Raw genomic sequence first — 23,386 nt, 5'->3', positions numbered from 1 at the left:
TTGGGCAACTCGCCAACCACCTCCGCCCGCTCTGGTGCCCACCTGCTCTAGAAGTTTGGGAACCCCTGCTCTAAAACATGAAATGACGAGGAAAACTGATTATGCACTACATTTGATGCACTGCATTTCGAACTTGAACCTTGTGCATTCTACTATTACAACTTTCAAGAGTAAGTTGAAAGCTGGACTGAGTTCCTTAAAAATAAGTTTTTTTTTTTTTAATCTGAAGTTTTGTTCACACACTGTCGCTTGGCTCCATTTCAGAAGTAATGGTGCCAGTTTTGTATGCCTTGTTGTCTTTCTCTCCTTTTTTATTTCTCTTTATTTCCTACTCCTTTTCATTAATACGATTTATTTCTCTTCCACAAACTTTCTCGCTCTCTCTCTCTCAGTAACTACAACTCTGTTCGATACGTCCCCTCTCTGGACTCCATCGCCACCTCGATGGACAGCATTCACCTCTGCCTGCCCTCCATGGACCCAGCACAGGTAAGACTGACTGACTTTCTCCCTTTTGAAGTGCTCCAAGTGCCCTTTATTCTTTTGGCTGCTGAATGTTTCAAATGCATCAATCATAATCTCACCCCATTGCTGCACTTCTGCCCAGGGGGTGTGATTTCAACTAATTTGAAAGAAAACTTCAGTCCACTGCAGCATAGTATATTAAATCATTGATTCTTACATTCAAAGTTCAAACTATTGCCCTTTCTTAACTTGAGTACTGTTTTATCTAAACCCCAGTAAACCGTTTAAAAGAAAGACGTTGCTCTGTCTGGCCCCCTCCCTCAACCTGAGTTACTCATGTTAGGCAGTACCCTTTACCCCTTCCGCTGCTTGAAACACAAACAATTTTCTCTCTATCCCTCCTCCCGTCGTCCCTTCGTGGGTAGCGCCGCTCGCCCAGTCCGTTGGCATGCTTTGAGGGCTGGGACGGCACCGCACGCTCCCTCAGCGAGGGCAACTCGCCAACCACCTCCGCCCGCTCTGGTGCCCACCGCACCCATGTCCGCTCTGCCAGCCAAACCAGCCACAGAGACACCACTGTGAGAACACACACCCCCTTACTGGCCCCCTGTATACCCACTGTGGCGTAAACCCCCACGCATGGCCCCCATGTAAATGTGTGTGTGCATAATGTGTGTTGTCTGTATTTGTCCAGTTATGTAAAATGAATGTATCCAGTGTCTGTCTGTTACTGTGTGGGTATGTGAGAGTACTGTATCTGTGTGAGAGGGAGAAAAACAGCTTTGGATAATTTACTATTAGCCCTTAATTTGACCTGCTGCCCACTAGAAAAGTAAAATTATCAACTTGAAGTTCTCTATAACCCAACTAGCCACCTCCTGAAGGCCTAAAAGCTCCTAAAAGCCATTGCTCCTATAACAGTAACAGTTGACTCTGTATAACAGCTACTGTGCTAATATAGTAATTATATATATATATATAATATAAATACAGTTGAAGTCGGAAGTTTACATACACTTGTGATGGCCACTCCAATACCTTGACTTTGTTGTCCTTAAGCCATTTTGCCACAACTTTGGAAGTATGCTTGGGGTCATTGTCCATTTGGAAGACCCATTTGCGACCAAGCTTTAACTTCCTGACTTATATCTTGAGATGTTGCTTCAATATATCCACGTAAGTTTCCTCCTCATGGTGCCATCTATTTTGTGAAGTGCCCTCCTGCAGCAAAGCACCCCCACAACATGATGCTGCCACCCCCGTGCTTCACGGTTGGGATGATGTTCTTTGGCTTGCAAGCCTCCCCCCTTTTCCTCCAAATATGATGATGGTCATTATGGCCAAACAGTTATATTTTTGTTTTATCAGACCAGAGGACATTTCTCCAAAAAGTACGATCTTTGTCCACGTGTGCAGTTGCAAACCGTAGTCTGGCTTTTTTTATGGGGGTTTTGGAGCAGTGGCTTCTTCCTTGCTGAGCAGCCTTTCAGGTTATGTCAATATAGGACTCGTTTTACTGTGGATATAGATACTTTTGTACCGGTTTCCTCCAGCATCTTCATAAGGTCCTTTGCTGTTCTGGGATTGATTTGCACTTTTCGCACCAAAGTACGTTCATCTCTAGGAGACAGAAGGCGTCTCCTTCCTGAGCGGTATGACGGCTGCGTGGTCCCATGGTGTTTATACTTGCGTACTATTGTTTGTACAGATGAACGTGGTACCTTCAGGCATTTGGAAATTGCTCCCAACGATGAACCAGACTTGTGGAGGTCTACAATTTTTTTTATTGGCTGATTTCTTTTAATTTTCTCATGTCAAGCAAGGAGGCACTGAGTTTGAAGGTAGGCCTTGAGGCCAGTCAACTTAGTGTATGTAAACTTCTGACCCACTGGAATTGTGATACAGTGAATTATAAGTGAAATAATCTGTCTGGAAAAATTGTTGGAAAAATGACTTGTCATGCACAAAGTAGTTGTCCTAACCGACTTGCCAAAACTATAGTTTGTTAACAAGAAATGTGTGGAGTGTTTGAAAAACAAGTTATAATGACTACAACGTAAGTGTATGTAAACTTCAACTTTATATTTGTGTATGTGTACAGTACCAGTCAAAAGACACACCTACTCATTCCATGGTTTTTCTTTATTTTTACTACTTTCTACGTTGTAGAATAATAGTGAAGACATCAACTACTATGTAATAAAACATATGGAATCATGTAGTAACCCAAAAAGTGTTAAACAAATCAAAATATATTTGAGATTCTTCAATTAGCCACCCTTTGCCTTGATAACAGCTTTGCACACTCTTGACATTTTCTCAACCAGCTTCATGAGGTAGTCACCGGGAATGCATTTAAATTAACAGGTGTGCCTTGTTCAAAGTTAATTTGTGGCATTGATTTCCTTCTTAATGCAGTTGGACCAATCAGTTGTGTTGTGACAAGGTAGGGGTGGTATACAGAAGATAGCCCTATTTGGTAAAAGACCAAATCCATATTATGGCAAGAACAGCTCAAATAAGCAAAGAGAAACGCCAGTCCATAATTACTTTAAGACATGAAGGTCAGTCATTTCTAGAACTTTGAAAGTTTCTTCAAGTGCAGTCGCAAAAACCATCAAGCGCTATGATGAAACTAGCTCTCATGAGAAATGCCACAGGAAAATCTGCTTCACAGAGTTCAAATAACAGACACATCTCAACATCAACTGTTCAGAGGAGAATGCGTGAATCAGGCCTTCATTGTCAAATTGCTGCAAAGAACCCACTACTAAAGGACACCAATAATAAGAAGAGACTTGCTTGGGCCAAGAAACACGAGCAATGGACATTAGACCAGTGGAAATCTGTCCTTTTGGTCTGATGAGTCCAAATTTGAGATTTTTGGTTCCAACTGCCGTGTCTTTATGAGACGCAGAATAAGCGAACGATGATCTCTGCATGTGTGGTTCCCACCGTGAAGCATGGAGGAGGATGTGTGATTTGTGTGGGACACTAATGTTGGGGGATTTGGCCTGGCTCGTAGTCTGCGTTCCAATTCATCCCAAAGGTGTTTGGTGGGGTTGAGGTGTTCTGTGCAGGACAGTCAAGTTCTTCATTACCGATCTCGACAAACCATTTCTGTATGGACCTCGCTTTGCGTACAGGGGCGTAGTCATGCTATAACAGGAAAGGGCTTTACCAAACTGTTGCCACAAAGTTGGAAGCACATACTCGTCTAGAATGCTGTAGCTGTATGTTGTAGCTTTAAGATGTCCCTTCACTGGAACTAAGGGGCCCAGCCTGAACTATGAAATCCAGCCCCAGACCATTATTCCTCTTCCACCGAACTTTACAGTTGGCACTATGCATTCGGTCAGGTAGCGTTCTCCTGGCATCCGCCAAACCCAGATTTGTCCGTTGGACTGCCAGATGGTGAAACGTGATTCATCACTCCAGAGAGTGCGTTTCCACTGCTCCAGAGTCCAATGGCTTCGAGCTTTACACCACTCAACCCGACGCGTGGCATTGCTCATGGTGATCTTAGGCTTGTGTGTGGCTGCTCGGCCATGGAAACCTATTTCATGAAGCTCACGACTAATAATTATTGTGCTGACATTGCTTCCAGAGGCAGTTTGGAACTCGGTAGTGAGTGTTTCAACCGAGGACAGACGATTTTTACCCGCATCAGCACTCAGCGGTCCCGTCCTGTGAGGTTGTGTAGCCTACCACTTCACGGCTGAGCCGTTGTTGCTCCTAGATATTTCCACTTCACAATAACAGCACTCAATTTTATACACCTGTTAGCAACGGGGGTGGCTGAAATAGCCAAATCCTCTAATTTGAAAGGGTGTCCACATAACTTTGTGTATATAGTGCTATGTATATATAGTATTTAGTGCCTCTAACTTCCTCCAGTCCCTGTGATAGTCTCGCTGCCCAACCCAGTGCTCTTCCTTGTGTCTACATCCTGTTCATTCAGTGTTAAGTGACCCTGCCCGGATATATTCACCTCTGTTCCATATTATTTATTGTCAAAATGACTTTCACTTCTATCACATCAAACAGGCCACTGCTTGTTTTGTTTTTGCATGAGCTGTCATAAATGTTTATGTATTTATAATAGAATGTGGCTTTTGGGAAGATCTTGACATTGGCAAGTTGTTAATCGGACTACTGTCATCACCACTAAAGATGGCAAACAAATCCAGCAATATTTGGATATAGCCATCTAGTTTATCTGCTGAAAGTTAACTTGTTTTCTAGCAGTATTGAAGGGATCTGTTATTTGCTAGCTAGCCAATTTGATGTGGTCCATCAGTCAATGTAGCCCATCATGTCTGTCAGCAGCAATCATGGTTAAACCAACGTAGGCTAGATAAGACTGTTGGACTGTTGGCAAAATAAACATCAGCTGACAGTAGATCAGCAAATGCGCCCTTCTGCCGCTTGATTGGCAGAGCCAAGAAATTAACCTAAACCACTCATACTTGTCAGGTATAGTTCACTTTTATTTCATAACACTCAAATGTGACTAACCGGCTCAAATCGGTTGTATGTAGCAAAATTTGTGTTTTTTACATTTAGATAAATGTAGAGCTACAAAATGGTATATCACACACTGCATTTGAGGAGCAATGGGAAAGTAATTCTGCTTTGAAATTTGAAAAATGTGTAAACTCACTTTTGAGAAAATGGCCTTTTGAATGTTTTGGTACCTAGTGAAGAGCTATTCTTTGTCTACACCCATTCAGCATCGTTCACACCCTCTTAAAAAGCTTTAGCCCCACCCATCTCGTTTCGCTCTCGGAGCGTTCAAGGCGCACACTTGACGCTCTGGCCGATGATTTGTTTACCTATGGATAACATGAAAACAGCCTAACCAGCTCTGCTGGCAACAATTTCATTAAGTTTTTTCCCAACATTTACTGACACCGGCCATATTCAACGGGTGTTGTGCATTTGTAAATTCTGCACTCTGGCATACTCAGACTGAATTTACAAATGCACCCAAAATGATTACTTGCATAGTGGAGTCTTTTGTTAAGATATGTAGCTAGCTTGCAAGCTAACTAAATAAACAACGTGTAAGATCATACACATCACGTAACGTTAGCTAGCGAGCCAGCTAACGTTAGCTAGGTAAACAACAATGAACATAGTGCCAAATCATGTTGTTACTACCCTGCATGAATCTGCTGGGAGCTAACCAACCAGGTTCAATGTTAGCTAGCGAACATTAGGCTCTAACTAGCCAAGCAAACATCTCTGGGATGCGAATAATAACATCTTACACGTAAAATTAGCTAGGGAGCCAGCCAGCTAACGTTAGCTGGCAGTACACTTTAGCTTGAAATGAAACCACTTTGTCAAAATTAGAAATGTGTATTATCTGGAAATGTAGGTAGCTAGACTATTTTACCCGTATACATCATCATGCATGGTGGACAAGTCTCCCTGTCATGAATTCCATGCCATGGTTGCCATAATCTTATGTTCATACAAATATTTGTATTGTATTCTTTGTTCTGTTTTTTTCTGGTGGATTAAATTGAAATTGCAACCAACTTTCTATGGCTTGTTTTAAAAATAACGATATTTTGGAGATTTCCTTTGAATAAAGGGAAAAAGGCCATTCTTGAACATGGGGTGAGACATTCTTATTAATTTGCTAGAGAACCAGTTAGGATTTAAGGATAGCTTTTGTATGACTGAAGCCTTTAGGGAGAGGTCTAATGCTTTAATATTTAATCATTTCTGCCCTCCAAATTCATATTCATTATAAATAGGCCAGTTTAATTTTGTCTGGCATGCCGTTCCAAAAAAAATGGAATCTTTTTTTTCTCATTTAATTTAAATAACTGTTTTCTAGGTGTAGTCAAGACCATAAGCAAATAGGTAAACTGGGATATGACTAAATAGTTAATCAGGGTGATTTTTCCACATAGACAGGTATTTACATGGCAGCAAGATCATATCTATTTTTGCTAACGTTCTATAAAAATTTATTGGTGTGAGTTCATTTATTCATTTCGGGATGTGTATACCGAGTATGTCCACATCACCATCAGACCATTTTATTGATAAACTACACGGTAATGTAAAAGTATTTTTTAGTGATCCAATATGTAATATAGTACACTTTGGTTGTAATCCAGAGGGGTTAGAAAGTTTCTAGATCCTCAGGCTGTGGGGGGGGTCCAAATGTAGGATTTTAAAGAAAGAAGCCTAAATTCTTGTTAATCTAACTGCACTGTCCAATTTACAGTAGCTATTACTGTGAACTAGTACCATGCTATTGTATGAGGAGAGTGCACAGTTATGAGCTTGAAAAGTTATTAATAAACCAATTAGGCACATTTGGGCAGTCTTGATACAAAATTTAACAGAAATGCAATGGTTCATTGGATCAGTCTAAAACGTTGCACATGCACTGCTGCCATCTAGTGGCCAACATCTATGTTGCGCCTGGGCTGGAAATACATTATGGCCTTTCTCTTGCATTTCAAAGATGGTACAAAAAAATATACACTTTTTTATTTCTTACCAGATCTAATGTGTTATTCTCCTACATTTAATTTAAAATTTCCACAAACTTCAAAGTGTTTCCTTTCAAATGGTATCAAGAATATTCATATCCTTGCTTCAGGTCCTGGGCTACAGGCAGTTAGCTTTGGGTATGTCATTTTAGGTGAAAATTGGGGGGGGTGTATCCTTAATTAACCCATTTTCTAAGAGATTCTCCAAAATGTAAATGTTCCAGGCATTTATATATAAACTCCAGTCGTACTTTATCAAAAGCCTTTTCAAAGTCAGCTATGAATAACAGGCCTGGTTTCCCAGATTTTTCATAGTGTTCTATTGTTTCCCATACTTGTCTTTATATTATCTTCAATGTATCATCCATGTAAAAAAAAAAAACCTGTCTGATTACAATTAATAATATCCAACAATACCTTTTTAATTCTATGCACTATACATTTTGAGCCTCCAATTTTTTTTTTATGGACTGGATCTTTATATTTATTTACCACTTGCATCCTGTTTCGGTAATAATAAAATCAGACCTTATCTACCATTTACATAGGAGTTGTTAAAACATGCTAATAACGGTCCTCTGAGTACATAAAATATATATATATTTTTTAAAGTGGTATACCTCAACTGGTATGCCATCCAGCTCTGGAGGTTTCTTGTACTTAAAGGCTTTAATTGCATGAAGAAGTTCCTCCTCTGTAATTTCGCCTTCACATGAGTCTTTCTGTACAGCTGTTAATTTTACATTATTAATAGAAAAAAAAACAGGAGATGGAGGAGACTGAAACTAAAACATGCTTCCTCTTTCAAAATATAATTTGGTGAATCATGGGTGACTCGACATGGGTCATTTGTAACAAGTTTCAGTCAATCATTTTTGGTAGCATTTCTATGCATTTTTCCCCATATTCCATCCAATTTGCTTTAATTTTGTAATGTATTACACTTGATCTTTCGTTTTGTTTTTCCTCTAACTTATTCAGAGCCTCTATGGTACAATTTTTATTACTATCTATCTGTTCCCTTTGTTAATATGGACTCTTTTGACCTAAATTGCTTTTTTTTTTAGAGCTGAGAACTGAATTGGCCTCAAGGCACGTTTAAAACTGTCCCGTACAATAAGGGGATCTGCTGTACCTATTATGTTGGAAAGATTATTTTATTAATTCCTCTGTCCTAGTAAAAAACAAGTTATCCAATAGGCTTTGATTTAAATTTCCAATATCGTCCATCGCCCACGTGGAAATTCATTAAGAGTAATGTATATGCCAATTATCTGATGGTCCAACCGCATTCTGTCCCCTATCAACACTTTTTAAACTTTTGGTGCCAACGAAAATGACATTAGAAAGTAGTCAAGACGACTAGCTTGATTGAGCCTCTGCCATATATCTCTCACTAGGTCAGGATATTTAAGCCTCCATAAATCCACTAGTTCCAATATATCCCTGACATTTGTGATTTCCTTAAGAGCATGAGGGTGATAGTTTGTTGTGTGATTTTCTTTACGATCCATTGGGGTATTTAAAACAGTATTATAATATCCCACCAAAATAATGTATTGCTTGTAGGGTTGATAAATAATTATATATATTGTCAAAGAAGCGTGGATCATCATAATTTGGTCCGTAAAGGTTAATGAGCCATATCTGTTTATGGTCCAATAACATATTTAAAATCATCCATCTACCTTGAGGATCTGTTTGGACAATTTGCACATCTGGATCAAAATTACTGTTAATTAATATAATCACCCATTTTGAGTTTCTTTACCCATGGGAGAAGTATATTTCACCCCCCAGTCCTTTTTCCACACAACTTCATCTAAAATTGTTGAATGAGTTTCCTGTAAACAATAGATATTGTATTCCTTCTCTTTAAGCCAGGTAAATATTGTTAGTCCTTTCTTATTATCTGCTAAGCCATTACAATTATAACTGGCTATACTTATTTCACCACTTACCATGATGAGATACACGTTTCAAATCTATTTAGCATAATATATGTTTGTAAATTTACCATTAAAAAGTACCATAGTGATTGAGTGTCCATATAGCTGTACCATGATATTTGCCGTGCTACTAAGGTTACTACGGTTAGTCCAATTGTTCTCCACTATTCCACCCGCTAATGCCCCTCACCATCCCAAGTTGGGTTATCATCCCAGTGACTGGCAGGCCACCCCTGTCCCCCGTATCCTTAGGACCCCCGAGAGGCCAGGACCGATCCTTGGAAAAGAGCACACAGTGCCACCTACAGAACAGAAGCAGATCAACCGTTAAAAGCATTTCCAATGCTCTCACCTCAATTTGCTTTATATATAGCTATTAAAAAAGATATGTTCAGAGATCTTGCGTATCTTAATTTCCATCATTAACAATTAGTATGCGTAATAATGTCGACAGTTCATGCAAAGGATTGTTATCTATAACCAGGATTGCCATTGCATTACATTTTTGTCAAGCAATTATTATTTGAGCAAACAATTATTGTGATTCATCCAATATTGTCCCGAACAGCCTTACCCCCTAGCATATATATATATATATATATGGGGAGATTTGATTAACCATTGTCAAGTCCTAGATGATGGAGATCAGATATACCCCCTTCCCCTGAAACACACACGGGTCCCACATTGTGACCATTTCCCCAAGCATCTCTGTGCAGTCAGACCTTTGATTATTTTGTGCCACCAGGGTCACAATAATATACCCCCTCTCTGAATGTTGGGAGTGTGACCCCCTCCCCATGGGTTACTGCAGCTAGTGTTGCCTGCACTGCCACTGCCTGGGTGGGGGCACCCCACCGGAATCCCCACGGGCGAGGTACAAGGTCGTCAAGGTTCTCAATAGCAGTTTGAGAATTTCCTTGTATATTATGCTCTCCCATCAGGGGGCTCTGGCTTTGTAGGACCAACCCTGCCAGGCAGGCTCAGAATATTGAGGGGGCAGTGCTGCTCTCGTAGGTCTCTGTCCACATTCCTCTTTCTGTTTTGGCTGCATATAGGCAATTTACAGAAGGACTTTATTGTATTGGACGCTCAGATGGGTGTCTAGGGTATAGGGTTGGGGACTGTTTCATCATGATAGGACAATAAATAAATAAGATTTCTAATTTATTTTCAAATGTATATCCCTCTGCACAAAATGCGAAGCTCTCTCGCAACCCCTGCTCACAGACACACATTAGTTCTGGGATATGCAACCGTTTCCTTTTTCACTCACTTAACGCCACACTTTTCCAAACACAAAAAAACACACCACACCTTCCATCACAATACATCCACACATACCCACATACTGTGCCTTCTATGTCTTCTGTTTGCTGTGTTTTTATCTCCACCGTGTTGATTGAGTCATTTTGTGTTCCAATTCGTTATATTTGGATATGTATTATTTAGCTAGTTAGCCTTTCTTCTAATGCCGTTTTCTCCATTTATAAAATACTATAAATGGAAAGTTAAATAATTATTTTACAACATTCCCTATCATGAATGGTATTGTTTAATTGTATTGCTTTTCTGTGTATTTTTTAAACATTATTATTACAATCCCTTCCATGGCTAGTATTGGGTGTTCCATTACTCCTCAATGAGGACTGTAATTTTTAGAATAGCCATGGAGTGGTCTTTGTGTCTCGGGAACATTTGGTTGTCAATATACAGTTTATCGATTTACGAGAGCTACACGCTTCCCTTTTAATCTATTCTCCTTGAAGATTGGGTACAGAATTTGGGCGCTCATATCTCTGTCCGAAACGGTGTACACGTTCGAGTCGGATTATATCGACAGCATCGAGTGGGATTTGAAGAAAGAATTCCTTCACTACTCTTTCAGGACCTTCTCTTTCTTGAATAACAGTACTATATTTTCTCTCATAGATCTAGTCTGTATGTCAAGTAACGCTTCTCTCAGAAAGATGTTCTCCTTTTTAAGTTCACTAATGTCCGGTTCAATCTTATTGACTATCCTTTTTTAGCTTGTTTGTTTATTTCTCCATTGTCGCAGCTTTTTCGTCACTCATCTCGAGGCTCGCCTTCAACTTCTTTATATCCTTACTGACTAATTCAAGTATGCCCAGTTTGTCATTTAACAGATCGCTTTCCACCCTTACCAGTCCCGGTGGTGGAAAAGCATAAATCGTCTTTATCCGTCGGAGTCGCTTTTTCTTTTGGAGATTGATTCCCCTTTTTTACTCTCTGTCTTGTTTGAGTGTTGCTTGTTTTTGTAATATTTGTCGATACATTTCTCAAGCCTTATGCTTTGTTTTGTTATCCAGATTGAATGTTATTACCCACGAGTATATGAAGTGCTAATATCTATAGCCTAATTTACAGATATTGAATATTACGTGTTTATCTCGAGGCAATCTGCACTGCTGTGTTCAGTCTGCCATCTTGGAATAGCTAGCAAGGAAAGTTAACGTTCGCCAAAGCTGGAAGCTACCCTTATCTTATTGCATTGTAAAGCGTTCTAGCCTGTATTTCTACCTTCCGTGTTCACATTATTCATGTGTGTTAACTTCTGTGCAGCATGAGTTGGGGAGCTAACATGATGCAGCCCAGACTCCCAGTGCAGGCTAAGTGGAGCAGGCATGGTGCACTGCGCTATAGGGGACATCGGCTGCTCTGATAGACTTGATCTGTCAGACGCATTTCACAGACATACCGAAAGTAACTAAAATGTTCTAGTTTTGAAAAAGTACACTACTTTCGGTATACCGTGGAACAGTGTCTGTATCTAATTGTCCAACAGTGATTATAGAATGTGTCTGTACTTAATGGTGTATCTATCAATATATAGAATATGTATAGAATATATCATCTGTGGCACAATGTGATATTGTTAGTGTTTGTTTCAGGAGTTGAGCAGGCCGTGGTCGGGGCAGATCGGACCGGGCACAGAGAATGGCATGGCCAAGCCCCCTCCACACAACTCCTACACACAGCACGGAGAGAGAGCACGCACCATGTCCACATCCGGAAAGGTAGCACATACACACAAACTGACACACATATACTGACACACACACACAGAATGCTTATCAGTTTGTACTTTGATATGTGGTCAATGATTAATTCAAATAAGCCCCGCTGCAGTATGTTCCACCGTTTCTGAATCATTGACAAACAAACCAACCTTTTTGTAATCCATTAATAATTAATTGATTGTACGATAACTTAAGAAATATTTCCACAAGGAAATGATGGCAACACTTTGCATTACATAGGCATTACTCCAGGCTAAATATATAGCAAAAACTTATATAACATTAAATATAGGCAGTAACATTTAGTAGGCCGTCATTGTAAATAAGAATTTGTTCTTAACTGACTTGAAAGAAAACACAAAATTGTTAGAGCTTAAATAAGTGGTAACAGCATAATTGCATGTACCGGTTTTTACTATCATGTTACATTTTCTTGAATCTATACTGAACAAAAATATAAACGCAGTATGTAAAGTGTTGGTACCATGTTTCATGAGCTGAAATAAAAGATCCCAGAAATGTACATCCCTGTTAGGGAGCATTTCTTCTTTTCCAAGATAATCCATCCACCTGACAGGTGTGGCATGTCAATGTTATTGTCACCTTGTGCTGGGGACAATAAAAGGCCACTCTAAAATGTGCAGTTTTATCACACAACACAATGCCACAGAGGTCTCAAGTTTTGAGGGAGAGTGCAATTGGCATGCTGACTGCAGGAATGTCCACCAGAGCTGTTGCCAGAGAATGGAATGTTAATTTCTTTACCATAAGCCGCCTCAAGTCATTTTATAGAATTTGGCAGTACTCACAACCGGCCTCACAACCGCAGACCATGTGTAACCACGCCAGCCCAGTACCTCCACATCCAGCTGATTGGCTGGGCCTGGCTCCCCAGTGGGTGGGCCTATGCCCTTCCAGGCCCACCTATGGCTGCGCCACTGCCCAGTCATGTGAAATCCATAAATTAGGGCCTAATTCATTTATTTCAATTGACTTATTTCCTTCTATGAACTGTAACTCAGTAAAATCATTTAAATTCTTGCATGTTGTATTTATATTTTTGTTCAGTATAGTTCGAGAGCTATTTCAGGGTGTATTCTTAGTGTTCAGCTGACGGGGGCAGCAGAGGCCAAGATGTTGAGGAAGGATCCTCTTCCGTTGTACACCTCAACAACAAAAAAATCTCAAATATCTCTCCCTCCTTCCTTTCCTCCCATCTTCCCCTCACGCTCTCCAATTCTCTCCCTTCCTCACTATCCCTCCCTCCCTTCCGCACTCCATTACACTCCCTCTCATAGCTGGCCCTGACCCTGGGCGTAGGGCTCAACTCGGAGGCCCCCCACACCAGTCGCGACTCCCTCCACTGCTCTAGTGGCTACAGCACGCAGACCACCACGCCCTCCTGTTCCGAGGACACCATTCCCTCCCACGGTTAGTAGTGACTATCACTTACCAACCCCCCCGCCACACCACTCCTAGGATGCGACCAAATTGTCACCCTATTAGCTACCTAGTGCACTACCTTTGACCAGGCACTGTAGGGAAGGATGCCATTTGGGACGCAAACCTACTATCCCCCCATGGTCACAGCACTGTCTGCTTGTCTGGCTACGTCTCTGTCTCTGGCTCAGCCAGCTCTGTTCTTTAGTGGGTCTCTGTGTCAGGGATCTTATACAGCATGCTTGTCTTATTGGTTGTGTGTTGTGCTTTTGGGTCTGTTTGCTTGTATCTTCCTTGTCTGTCTGTCTGTGTCTGTACATCTGTGATTGTCTTGCAGTATGTGGCATGCATCCATCAGTCATTTCACTACCACAACAGAATGACGTCTACACTTCTGCGCAATCCATATGCCTGTTTCAACAGCTTTATCACAACACCAGTTTGTGCAAGTAGCCTGTGGTAGGATAATGTGCTTTTGTCTGCAGTGCTACCTAAAAACCAGGTCTGAATTTGACCTCTCTCCACACATCACCACACACCCCACCTGTTTGTCGGATCAAAAGCCTGTATGCCGAGATGAAAAGCCATACATAGCATATCAGCCTGCGACGTGAGAATGTTGTTCTACTCCAGTTTGGTCCTTCCCAAAGCATTATGGTGCTGGACTGTCACTTTGAAGCACCACCCCATTCTACATCATGTTTAGATCAAAGAAAATGTGCTCTTTTTTTATTTGTATAAGAGTTAAACGCAATCCTATATTCTTTTTCAGCTGTAAAGAAAGAACCTCCTCTTTATGGTAGGTTTCTTATCCATTACTGTTTAGATTTTCCCCTCTCTGATCCTCAAGTCAAACTAGAGACCATTCACAGGGATTTAGTGTGACATCTGTGCTGTGTGAATTCGCCATCACATCAATGGCCTTTTTGCTAGTAAAAGGAGAGCATTAGCGCCGAGTGTTTGTTGTGTGGGTGTGAGAACCTTTGTGTAATCGGATGAGCAGATTCTTGCGTTATTCTGAGATCAATTGAGTGCGTGTGTGAGTGATTGGGTATACAAGCACACGCTCCTTTGTCTTCGTTTGTGCAACCGGCAGGTATTTGCGTGTTTACCATCATCAGCTGATAACAGGTCTCCGCTCCGTGCTGACTCACTCCATTAACACACACACCCTAATCATTTCTTCCTCCTCAGATAAGTCTGTTGTTTTTTTTCTCAACTGAGCAGTGATTCAGCATTGAGACACAGCCTGTGTACCAAATGTCACCCTATTCCCTACATAGTGCCCTACTTTTGACTAGAGCCCGGTTAAATAGAGTGCCATTTGGGACACAGACATAATTAGGTTATTATGTTTGAGGCAAATCTGGAGTCTTAGAGTTTCTGGGGTTCTCTGATACGTTTTCCATGTCTGATTCTCACCGAATACACCAAGTATTCAATGCAGTCTGACATACTAAAAAGAAAAACTTTATTATAGAGAAACTTTGTGCCACGGAACGTTCTTGCTTTTGGTTTTAACGGAATGTATCATGTCAGATTTTCCACCACAGGCAAAGCTTCTGCTTTCCTACCATGTTTTATTTCAGTTAGGAAAGACATTTGTTGTGTTCCTCAGCTCTAAGTAACCACAGACTTACTCTTGTCCCTCCTCACCCCATCCCTCTCTCCCCCCTCCTCCACCCACCAGACTACGACTACATCTCCCTGCACGGGGGCGAGGAGTTGCACCGCAGCCCGCCCGACTTCGACAAGTCCTCCACCATCCCTCGCAACAGCGACCTCAGCCTGCAGTACCGCAAGATGTTCCAGAGCAAGCGGCCCGCCTCGACCGTCAGCCTGCTCGCTGAGCCCGAGCCGCTGGGCCTGCGCCAGACGCACACTGCCACCATCCGCCGCAAGCCCTCATCCAAGCCCACCTACCGCCGTGGCACCATCAGTGGCGGCGTACCTATCCCTATCTGCACCCCCCAGGTTCCCTTCAAAGCCTTGGGCGGAGGTGGAGGTGGAGGTAACGGTGGTGGAGGGGGGAAGAGCGGGAGCGACGAGAACGTGGGGCCTCCAGAGAGCAGTGTGGGGAAGGGCGTGATTGGCATGAGCAGAACGGTGGACCACGAGTTGGTCCTCGACAAGCACAGTCTGTGCACTTCCACCCAGAGCCTGAGCGCCATGCCCTCGCACCACTCATCATCCACGTCGCCCTACTACTCTCTGATCCCGGGCCAGGCGCCAGTGCCCATGGGCAGCTCAGAGCAGCTGTACCAGCTGAGCAAGCAGCAGCAGTATGCCCTGCACCAGCAGCAGCAGAAGCAGTACCAGCATCAGCACCTACAGTACAACCAGCAGCAGCAGCAGTTCCAGCCACCCCAGACACAGCAGTTGCAACCAGCAGCCCAGACGCAACAGCAATTTCAACTACAGCAACAGTTCCAGCAACAACAACAACTACAGCAACAGTTACAACAGCAGCAGATGCAACAACAGCAGTACCAGCAGACACAACAACCGCAACAGCAGAAGCTCCAATATCAAAAGCAGCTGCAGCAACAGCAGCTCCTACAACAACAGCAGCAACAGTTTCAGCGGCAGTCTCATCTCCCACAACAGTACAACGCGTCTGGGACTGCCAACCAGCTGGTGGAAAGCGGCCACTGCCCTCCCCCCCAGCAGCCCCCTGCCGCCCCAGACACCCAGGACGCAGATGAGCCCTCGGGTGGTGGAGGTCACATGGTCACCATGATCCGGGGAGTGAAACTGCGTCGGACCCTGACCAATGACCGCTCTGCCCCCTTCATCCTCCTGCCCAACCATTTCAAATGAGCCCTTCCCTACCAGTGTAGGTTGTCATCGTTTTGTTTTACGGTTCTCGCTTTCCTTTTAGCCCCGTTTTGATTACATTTCTCCTTAGAAAATAAAGGGTGTTGCCTTTTTGGGCGTTTTGTCTCGGTCAAGGTTTCCCTCTCTCCAATCAAATGTCCAGTAGCACTGTGTTTTAAACAGATTGTTATGATATCCCTCAGAGGGACTCGTAGGTGAATGCAGCCTCTTTATCGCTCTGTAATTTAAGATTTTTATACATACTGTACAAGGATACGTGTTGGCTATATATACAAGAATTTGAGTGCATAAATGATAAGTCTTATGTTTATATATTGTTGAGGGGGAAAAAATGCCTTGCTTGCTTATTAGTCTTATCACCTGTATGGTTGGAACCAATAAAAACCCACACATATGTATATATTAGCGTGATATGCGGAAATCTTTATTGTATTTTTTATTATTATCCGTGTCAATGACAAAGACTGAAACAGTGGATGTGTAATGAATGATCCCCTAGAGGAAATTAAAGACACATAACTAGACCTATATACCTATCTAGTCTGCATCTCATTCAAGATGTGATCAAGTGAGCTCAATCCCTCTCCATATAGTGTAGGGCCACAGTGGCTTTAAATGCTTCGAGCTCACTTTGCTATTTTCCAACACACATACTTCACCTTTGTGGCGAAGGTGACAGGCTTCTCGTGATGGAGGTTGACTGTACCAGTGTTTGAGCCAAGGGTCAACAAAAGGCTTTGTGGGGCTTTTGATAGCAGGGGTCAGGACCACTGTACTGTAACCTTGAGCTGGATAGTAAAGCCACCATTGTGTGGGGGGGCAAGGAGGACTGCAACGCTCTTAATCCCTGCTCTCATGTACGTCTTAAGACTTTCTTCACATTGCCAAGCACATTGATTTAGTGATGTATGTGGGGTCATTTTTCAACTGATCGCCCTGTTCCCCATAAGTGATAGATATCCTCCCTCTATCAAGTCTTCCTTCCTGAGGTTGGAGTTCTGGTTAATGGTCAAGTTTTTTTTTATGCATTATTTCAGGGAAATCGTCTCTTTTTATTATGAACATATGGTGCTATTGTGACATACCAATCCCAGCCTGCACTGCCGCCTCTCCCCCGGACTTACTGCACATACACATGATGCACTCACTGGCCATATTAGGGACAGTTAAGAACAAATTCTTATTTACAATGACAGCCTACCCCGGCTAAACCCTCACCCGGACCACACTGGGCCAGTTGTGCACCGCCCTATGGGACTCCCAATCACGGCCGGTTGTGATACATCCTGGAATCAAACCAGGGTCTGTAGTGACATCTCTTGCACTGATGTAGTGCCTTAGACGGCTGCGCCACTCGTGAGCCCTGTTAATCACAGCATTTGGGGGGGGGGGGGGGGGGGGTTGTGAAATAATTTGATAAAAGACAAATGAGTGAAATGCCATTGTATTTAGAATTTGTTTACCATTGTCTTTTTCTTAACTGAACCACTTTAAATGTATGGAGCTTTGGGAGCTTTGGGCCTTCTAGCCATTACACATAGCTACTCGTTCTTAAAAATATCCCCTTAATCGTACTGTATAGAGAGGGCGATGAAACCACAGAAGCTACTGTATAATAGCGACGACTCCGCTAAGTGCATATCCCTCTTCCCCAATATTAAACGGGACTCCGCACCCAGCTGGACTGGGTTATTCTCTCCTCTGTCTCACATTCCCTCCCAGTTTGTGTAGGAGGCCCATTTACCTGACACCACGCATCGAATGACCCCATTGGCCGGTTTAGCCATTGTGCGCACTCCCACCTCTTCTCTGGCCTCTTCATGTTGCCGGGGGTAACCCCCGTCTCCCAGAGAAACTACAATGGCCTCTAATCGAGGACTTTGTTACAGGATAGGCTTATACAACAACACAACTCCTGACTCGAGCAAATTTAAAGCAATATCAGACTACATTTGAGCCACAGCTTTTAAGTTCAAGGTTCCAAATGGTAATTACAGTACAGCGTGCATATCTCCCTAACCCCAAAGTAGGTCTGGCATAGTCAAATTATGGGGCAGCTGAGCTGACTGTTCCCTTTCTCCGTTGGGTTAATTATATGTAATCCGATAAGGTTTGTGTTCCACTAGAAGAACTCAGATTTATTTTGTTTGAGTGAAATAAATTATCCAAATTATGTTTATATAGACTACGGAGATTAAATTAAGTTCTAAGACACTGCTACAGTCCCACTCCAAACCCTGCCAATCATCAAGAGTGAAGGGCAGAATCCTGTTCTAAAAAGCAGTTTCCAATTCCTTTCTTTGACCTTGGCTTGGTCCCAAATGGCACCCTATTCCCTATTTGGTGCACTACTATGGGCCCTGGTCAAAACTAGTGCACTATATCGGGAGTAGGGTTCCATTTGGGACATAGTCTGCAGACTGTTGGCCACTCACCGGCAGTGTGTGATTGTGTGTGAGAGACTGAGACTTGGTGAGTGTTGACTAGAAGCTTTGACCCCCAAAACTGTCCCATAGAGCTCCAACTGACCAACCCTCCTCCTGGTTCTGTAAAGGGAGTTGATCTCTTATTGTAAAAGCGTTCAATGTAAATTGCTAAGTGTCACAATTGCATCTGTGTAGTGACGCTGAAGCCTTAAATTAAAATAAATGTGGGTTTTAAAATATAAATGCGCTCATTGGCTTGTTTGTTTATCTCAAAGGTGGAAGAACTTCTGTTTGTTTACAGAAGTGGTATATACAGTAAACAAACCTGTGTGATGGCTTTCTTAAGATCTGAGAAAGAGAAAAAAAATGATCAAATGGATTTGCTTATACTGCATATACAGTACTCTAGGTGTGAGAGAGAGTGTGGATTTATTTAGTTATTGTTTTTTATATTTATATATTGGTCCGGACAATCTATACACCAAAAATTAATATGTGAACATGTTTAAGATCTGAGAAAGAGGGAAAATGCTATAAAATGACTCTATCCAGTCTCCATTGGATTTGCTTATACTCCATGTGATCTAGGGGTGTGTGTGGATTTCTTTAGATACAGGATACAAAACATTAACAACACCTGCTCTTTCAATGACGTAGACTGACCAGGTGAAAGCAATGATCCCTTATTGATGTCACTTGTTAAATCCATTTCAATCAGTGTAGATGAAGAGGAGGAGACGGGTTAAAGAAGGATTTTTAAGTCCTGAGACAATTGAGACATGGATTGCGTATGTGTGTCATTCAGAGCGTGAGTGGGCAATGCTGCTGGGTTTTTCACACTCAACAGTTTCCCGTGTGTATCAAGAATGGTCCACCACCCAAAGGACATCCAGCCAACTTGACACAACTGTGGGAAGCATTGGAGTCCACATGGGCCAGCATCTCTGTGGAACACTTTCAACATCCCTGGGGTGGAGGTGTTTTTAATGTTGGGTGTACTCAGGGTATATATTGGTCTGGACAATGTACATTATATACCAACATTTATTAAGATCTGATCATGTATTCACAGGACTTGATTCATGAAATGTGTGAAAGACATTGTAGACCAACAATTTGAAAATATTTATTCAGAGTTGTCATTAAGCGCAGAGAACAAGTGTACTAAAGTAAATGATACATTGAATGGGTTAAGGTAATGAATCATCCCCGTCGCACACTCATTGATTCATACACACCGACTCACTCTTCTGCGCTCTCACACACACATTCTCACACACTGACACACTCTAGATAATAATAGTGACTAAGCAGAAGATGCTGCACAGTGACTGCAGGTAATAAGAGTGGGATTGCACAGCTATTGCAGGATTGCACGGCTATTGCACGGCTGCATGACTCATGAGTGTTCTTACTCTGGCCACTGGGGGGCACCACACCACCATTGGCAAACATGTAAACTAGCACAGTATATGGAATTACTTTGGTGCTATTAATATTAAGCAAAACTTCTGAAGTCGAGAACAACATTAGTACTACAAACAAAAGTAATGCATGTAAAAGGAAATAATTCTGAAATGCGATACATGAATGTAAATTAAAGCAAAAAATAGCTAGGTAGCTAGACTAAGAGCTGTTGGTACTGTGTAGCTCAGTTGGTGGAGCATGGATCTTGCAACGCCAGGGTTGTGGGTTTGATTCCCACATGGGACCAGTACAAAAAATGTATGCACTCACTACTCACTACAGTCGTGGCCAAAAGTTTTGAGAATGACACAAATATTAATTTTCACAGTCCGCTGCCTCAGTTTGTATGATGGCAATTTGCATATACTCCAGAATGTTATGAAGAGTGATCAGATGAATTGCAATGAATTGCCAAGTCCCTCTTTGCCATGCAAATTAACTAAATCCCCCCAAAAACAGTTCCACTGTATTTCAGCCCTGCCACAAAAGGACCAGCTGACATCATGTCAGTGATTCTCTCGTTAACACAGGTGTGAGTGTTGACGAGGACAAGGCTGGAGATCACTCTGTCATGCTGATTGAGTTCGAATAACAGACTGGACGCTTCAAAAGGAGGTTGGTGCTTGGAATCATTGTTCTTCCTCTGTCAACCATGGTTACCTGCAAGGAAACACGTGCCGTCATCATTGCTTTGCACAAAAAGGGCTTCACAGGCAAGGATACTGCTGCCAGTAAGATTGCACCCAAATCAACTATTTATCAGATCAAGAACTTCAAGAAGAGCGGTTCAATTGTTGTGAAGAAGGCTTCAAGGCGCCCAAGAAAGTCCAGCAAGCGCCAGGACCGTCTCCTAAAGTTGATTCAGCTGCGGGATCGGGGCACCACCAGTACAGAGCTTGCTCAGGAATGGCAGCAGGCAGGTGTGAGTGCATCTGCACGCACAGTGAGGCAAAGATTTTTGGGGGGTGGCCTGGTGTCAATAAGGGCAGGAAAGAAGCCACTTATCTCCAGGAAAAACATCAGGGACAGACTGATATTCTGCAAAAGGTACAGGGATTGGACTGCTGAGGACTGGGGTAAAGTCATTTTCTCTGATGAATCCCGTTTCCGACTGTTTGGGGTATCCGGAAAAAAGCTTGTCCGGAGAAGACGAGGTGAGCGCAACCATCAGCCCTGTGTCATGCCAACAGTAAAGCATCCTGAGACCATTCATGTGTGGGGTTTCTTCTCAGCCAAGGGAGTGGGCTTACTCACAATTTTGCCTAAGAACACAGCCATGAATAAAGAATGGTACCAACACATCCTCCGAGAGCAACTTCTCCCAACCATCCAGGAACAGTTTGGTGACGAACAATGCCTTTTCCAGCATGATGGAGCACCTTGCCATAAGGCAAAAGTAATAACTAAGTGGCTTGGGGAACAAAACATCTATATTTTGGGTCCATGGCCAGGAAACTCCCCAGACCTTAATCCCATTGAGAACTTGTGGTCAATCCTCAAGAGGCGGGTGGACAACCAAAAACCCACAAATTCTGACAAACTCCAAGCATTGATTATGCAAGAATGGGCTAAGTCGTGTGATAAGAGCATCTGCTAAATTATCAAAATGTAAATGTCAAATGTTTATCAATTCCCACACCCAATTCATGAATATATATATACTGAAGAAAAATCTAAAAGCGGCATGCAAATTGTTGGTTCCATGTTTCATAAGCTGAAAAAATATACACTGCTCAAAAAAATAAAGGGAACACTTAAACAACACAATGTAACTCCAAGTCAATCACACTTCTGTGAAATGAAACTGTCCACTTAGGAAGCAACACTGATTGACAATAAATTTCACATGCTGTTGTGCAAATGGATTAGACAAAAGGTGGAAATTATAGGCAATTAGCAAGACACCCCCAATAAAGGAGTGGTTCTGCAGGTGGTGACCACAGACCACTTCTCAGTTCCTATGCTTCCTAGCTGATGTTTTGGTCACTTTTGAATGCTGGCGGTGCTTTCACTCTAGTGGTAGCATGAGACGGAGTCTACAACCCACACAAGTGGCTCAGGTAGTGCAGCTCATCCAGGATGGCACATCAATGCGAGCTGTGGCAAGAAAGTTTGCTGTGTCTGTCAGCGTAGTGTCCAGAGCATGGAGGCGCTACCAGGAGACAGGCCAGTACATCAGGAGACGTGGAGGAGGCCGTAGGAGGGCAACAACCCAGCAGCAGGACCGCTACCTCCGCCTTTGTGCAAGGAGGATTAGGAGGAGCACTGCCAGAGCCCTGCAAAATGACCTCCAGCAGGCCACAAATGTGCATGCGTTTGCTCAAATGGTCAGAAACAGACTCCATGAGGGTGGTATGAGGGCCCGACGTCCACAGGTGAGGGTTGTGCTTACAGCCCAACACCGTGCAGGACGTTTGGCATTTGCCAGAGAACACCAAGATTGGCAAATTCGCCACTGGCGCCCTGTGCTCTTCACAGATGAAAGCAGGTTCACACGCACATGTGACAGACGTGACAGAGTCTGGAGACGCCGTGGAGAACGTTCTACTGCCTGCAACATCCTCCAGCATGACCGGTTTGGCGGTGGGTCAGTCATGGTGTGGGGTGGCATAGCCCTCCATGTGCTCGCCAGAGGTAGCCTGACTGCCATTAGGTACCGAGATGAGATCCTCAGACCACTTGTGAGACCATATGCTAGTGTGGTTGGCCCTGGGTTCCTCCTAATGCAAGACAGTGCTAGACCTCATGTGGCTGGAGTGTGTCAGCAGTTCCTGCAAGAGGAAGACATTGATGCTATGGACTGGCCCGCCCGTTCCCCAGACCTGAATCCAATTGAGCACATCTGGGACATCATGTTTCGCTCCATCCACCAACGCCACGTTGCACCACAGACTGTCCAGGAGTTGGCGGATGCTTTAGTCCAGGTCTGGGAGGAGATCCTTCAGTAGACCATCCGCCACCTCTTCAGGAGCATGCCCAGGCGTTGTAGGGAGGTCATACAGGCACGTGGAGGCCACACACACTACTGAGCCTCATTTTGACTTGTTTTAAGGACATTACATCAACGTTGGATCAGCCTGTAGTGTGGTTTTCCACTTTAATTTTGAGAGTGACTCCAAATCCAGACGTCCATGGGTTGATAAATTTGATTTCCATTGATAATTTTTGTGTGATTTTGTTGTCAGCACATTCAACTATGTAAAGAAAAGTATTTAATAAGAATGTTTCATTCATTCAGATCT

General features: G+C 42.8%; 1 protein-coding gene across 2 annotated transcripts in view; it reads left to right on the top strand.

The window, feature by feature from the left end:
* LOC120064988 (protein MTSS 2-like) overlaps positions 1-18,920 on the top strand; it is a 118,382-nt gene extending 99,462 nt beyond the window's left edge. The window contains exons 10-14 of one of the 2 annotated variants that reach the window (XM_039015611.1): positions 393-489; positions 11,845-11,970; positions 13,272-13,404; positions 14,186-14,212; positions 15,104-18,920. In XM_039015611.1, coding sequence (XP_038871539.1) covers positions 393-489; positions 11,845-11,970; positions 13,272-13,404; positions 14,186-14,212; positions 15,104-16,233 — 1,513 coding nt within the window. In that variant the 3' untranslated portion in view covers positions 16,234-18,920. The remainder of the gene's footprint in view (positions 1-392; positions 490-11,844; positions 11,971-13,271; positions 13,405-14,185; positions 14,213-15,103) is intronic. The other variant, XM_039015612.1, reaches the window with a different exon arrangement.
* The last annotated feature ends 4,466 nt before the right edge of the window (positions 18,921-23,386 follow it).

Source organism: Salvelinus namaycush, chromosome 20 (genome assembly GCF_016432855.1).
Source record: "Salvelinus namaycush isolate Seneca chromosome 20, SaNama_1.0, whole genome shotgun sequence".
In the NCBI taxonomy this organism is placed as follows: Eukaryota; Metazoa; Chordata; class Actinopteri; order Salmoniformes; family Salmonidae; genus Salvelinus; species Salvelinus namaycush.
Note: the sequence above shows the minus strand (reverse complement) of the source record. Positions and strands in the feature narration are given on the sequence as shown.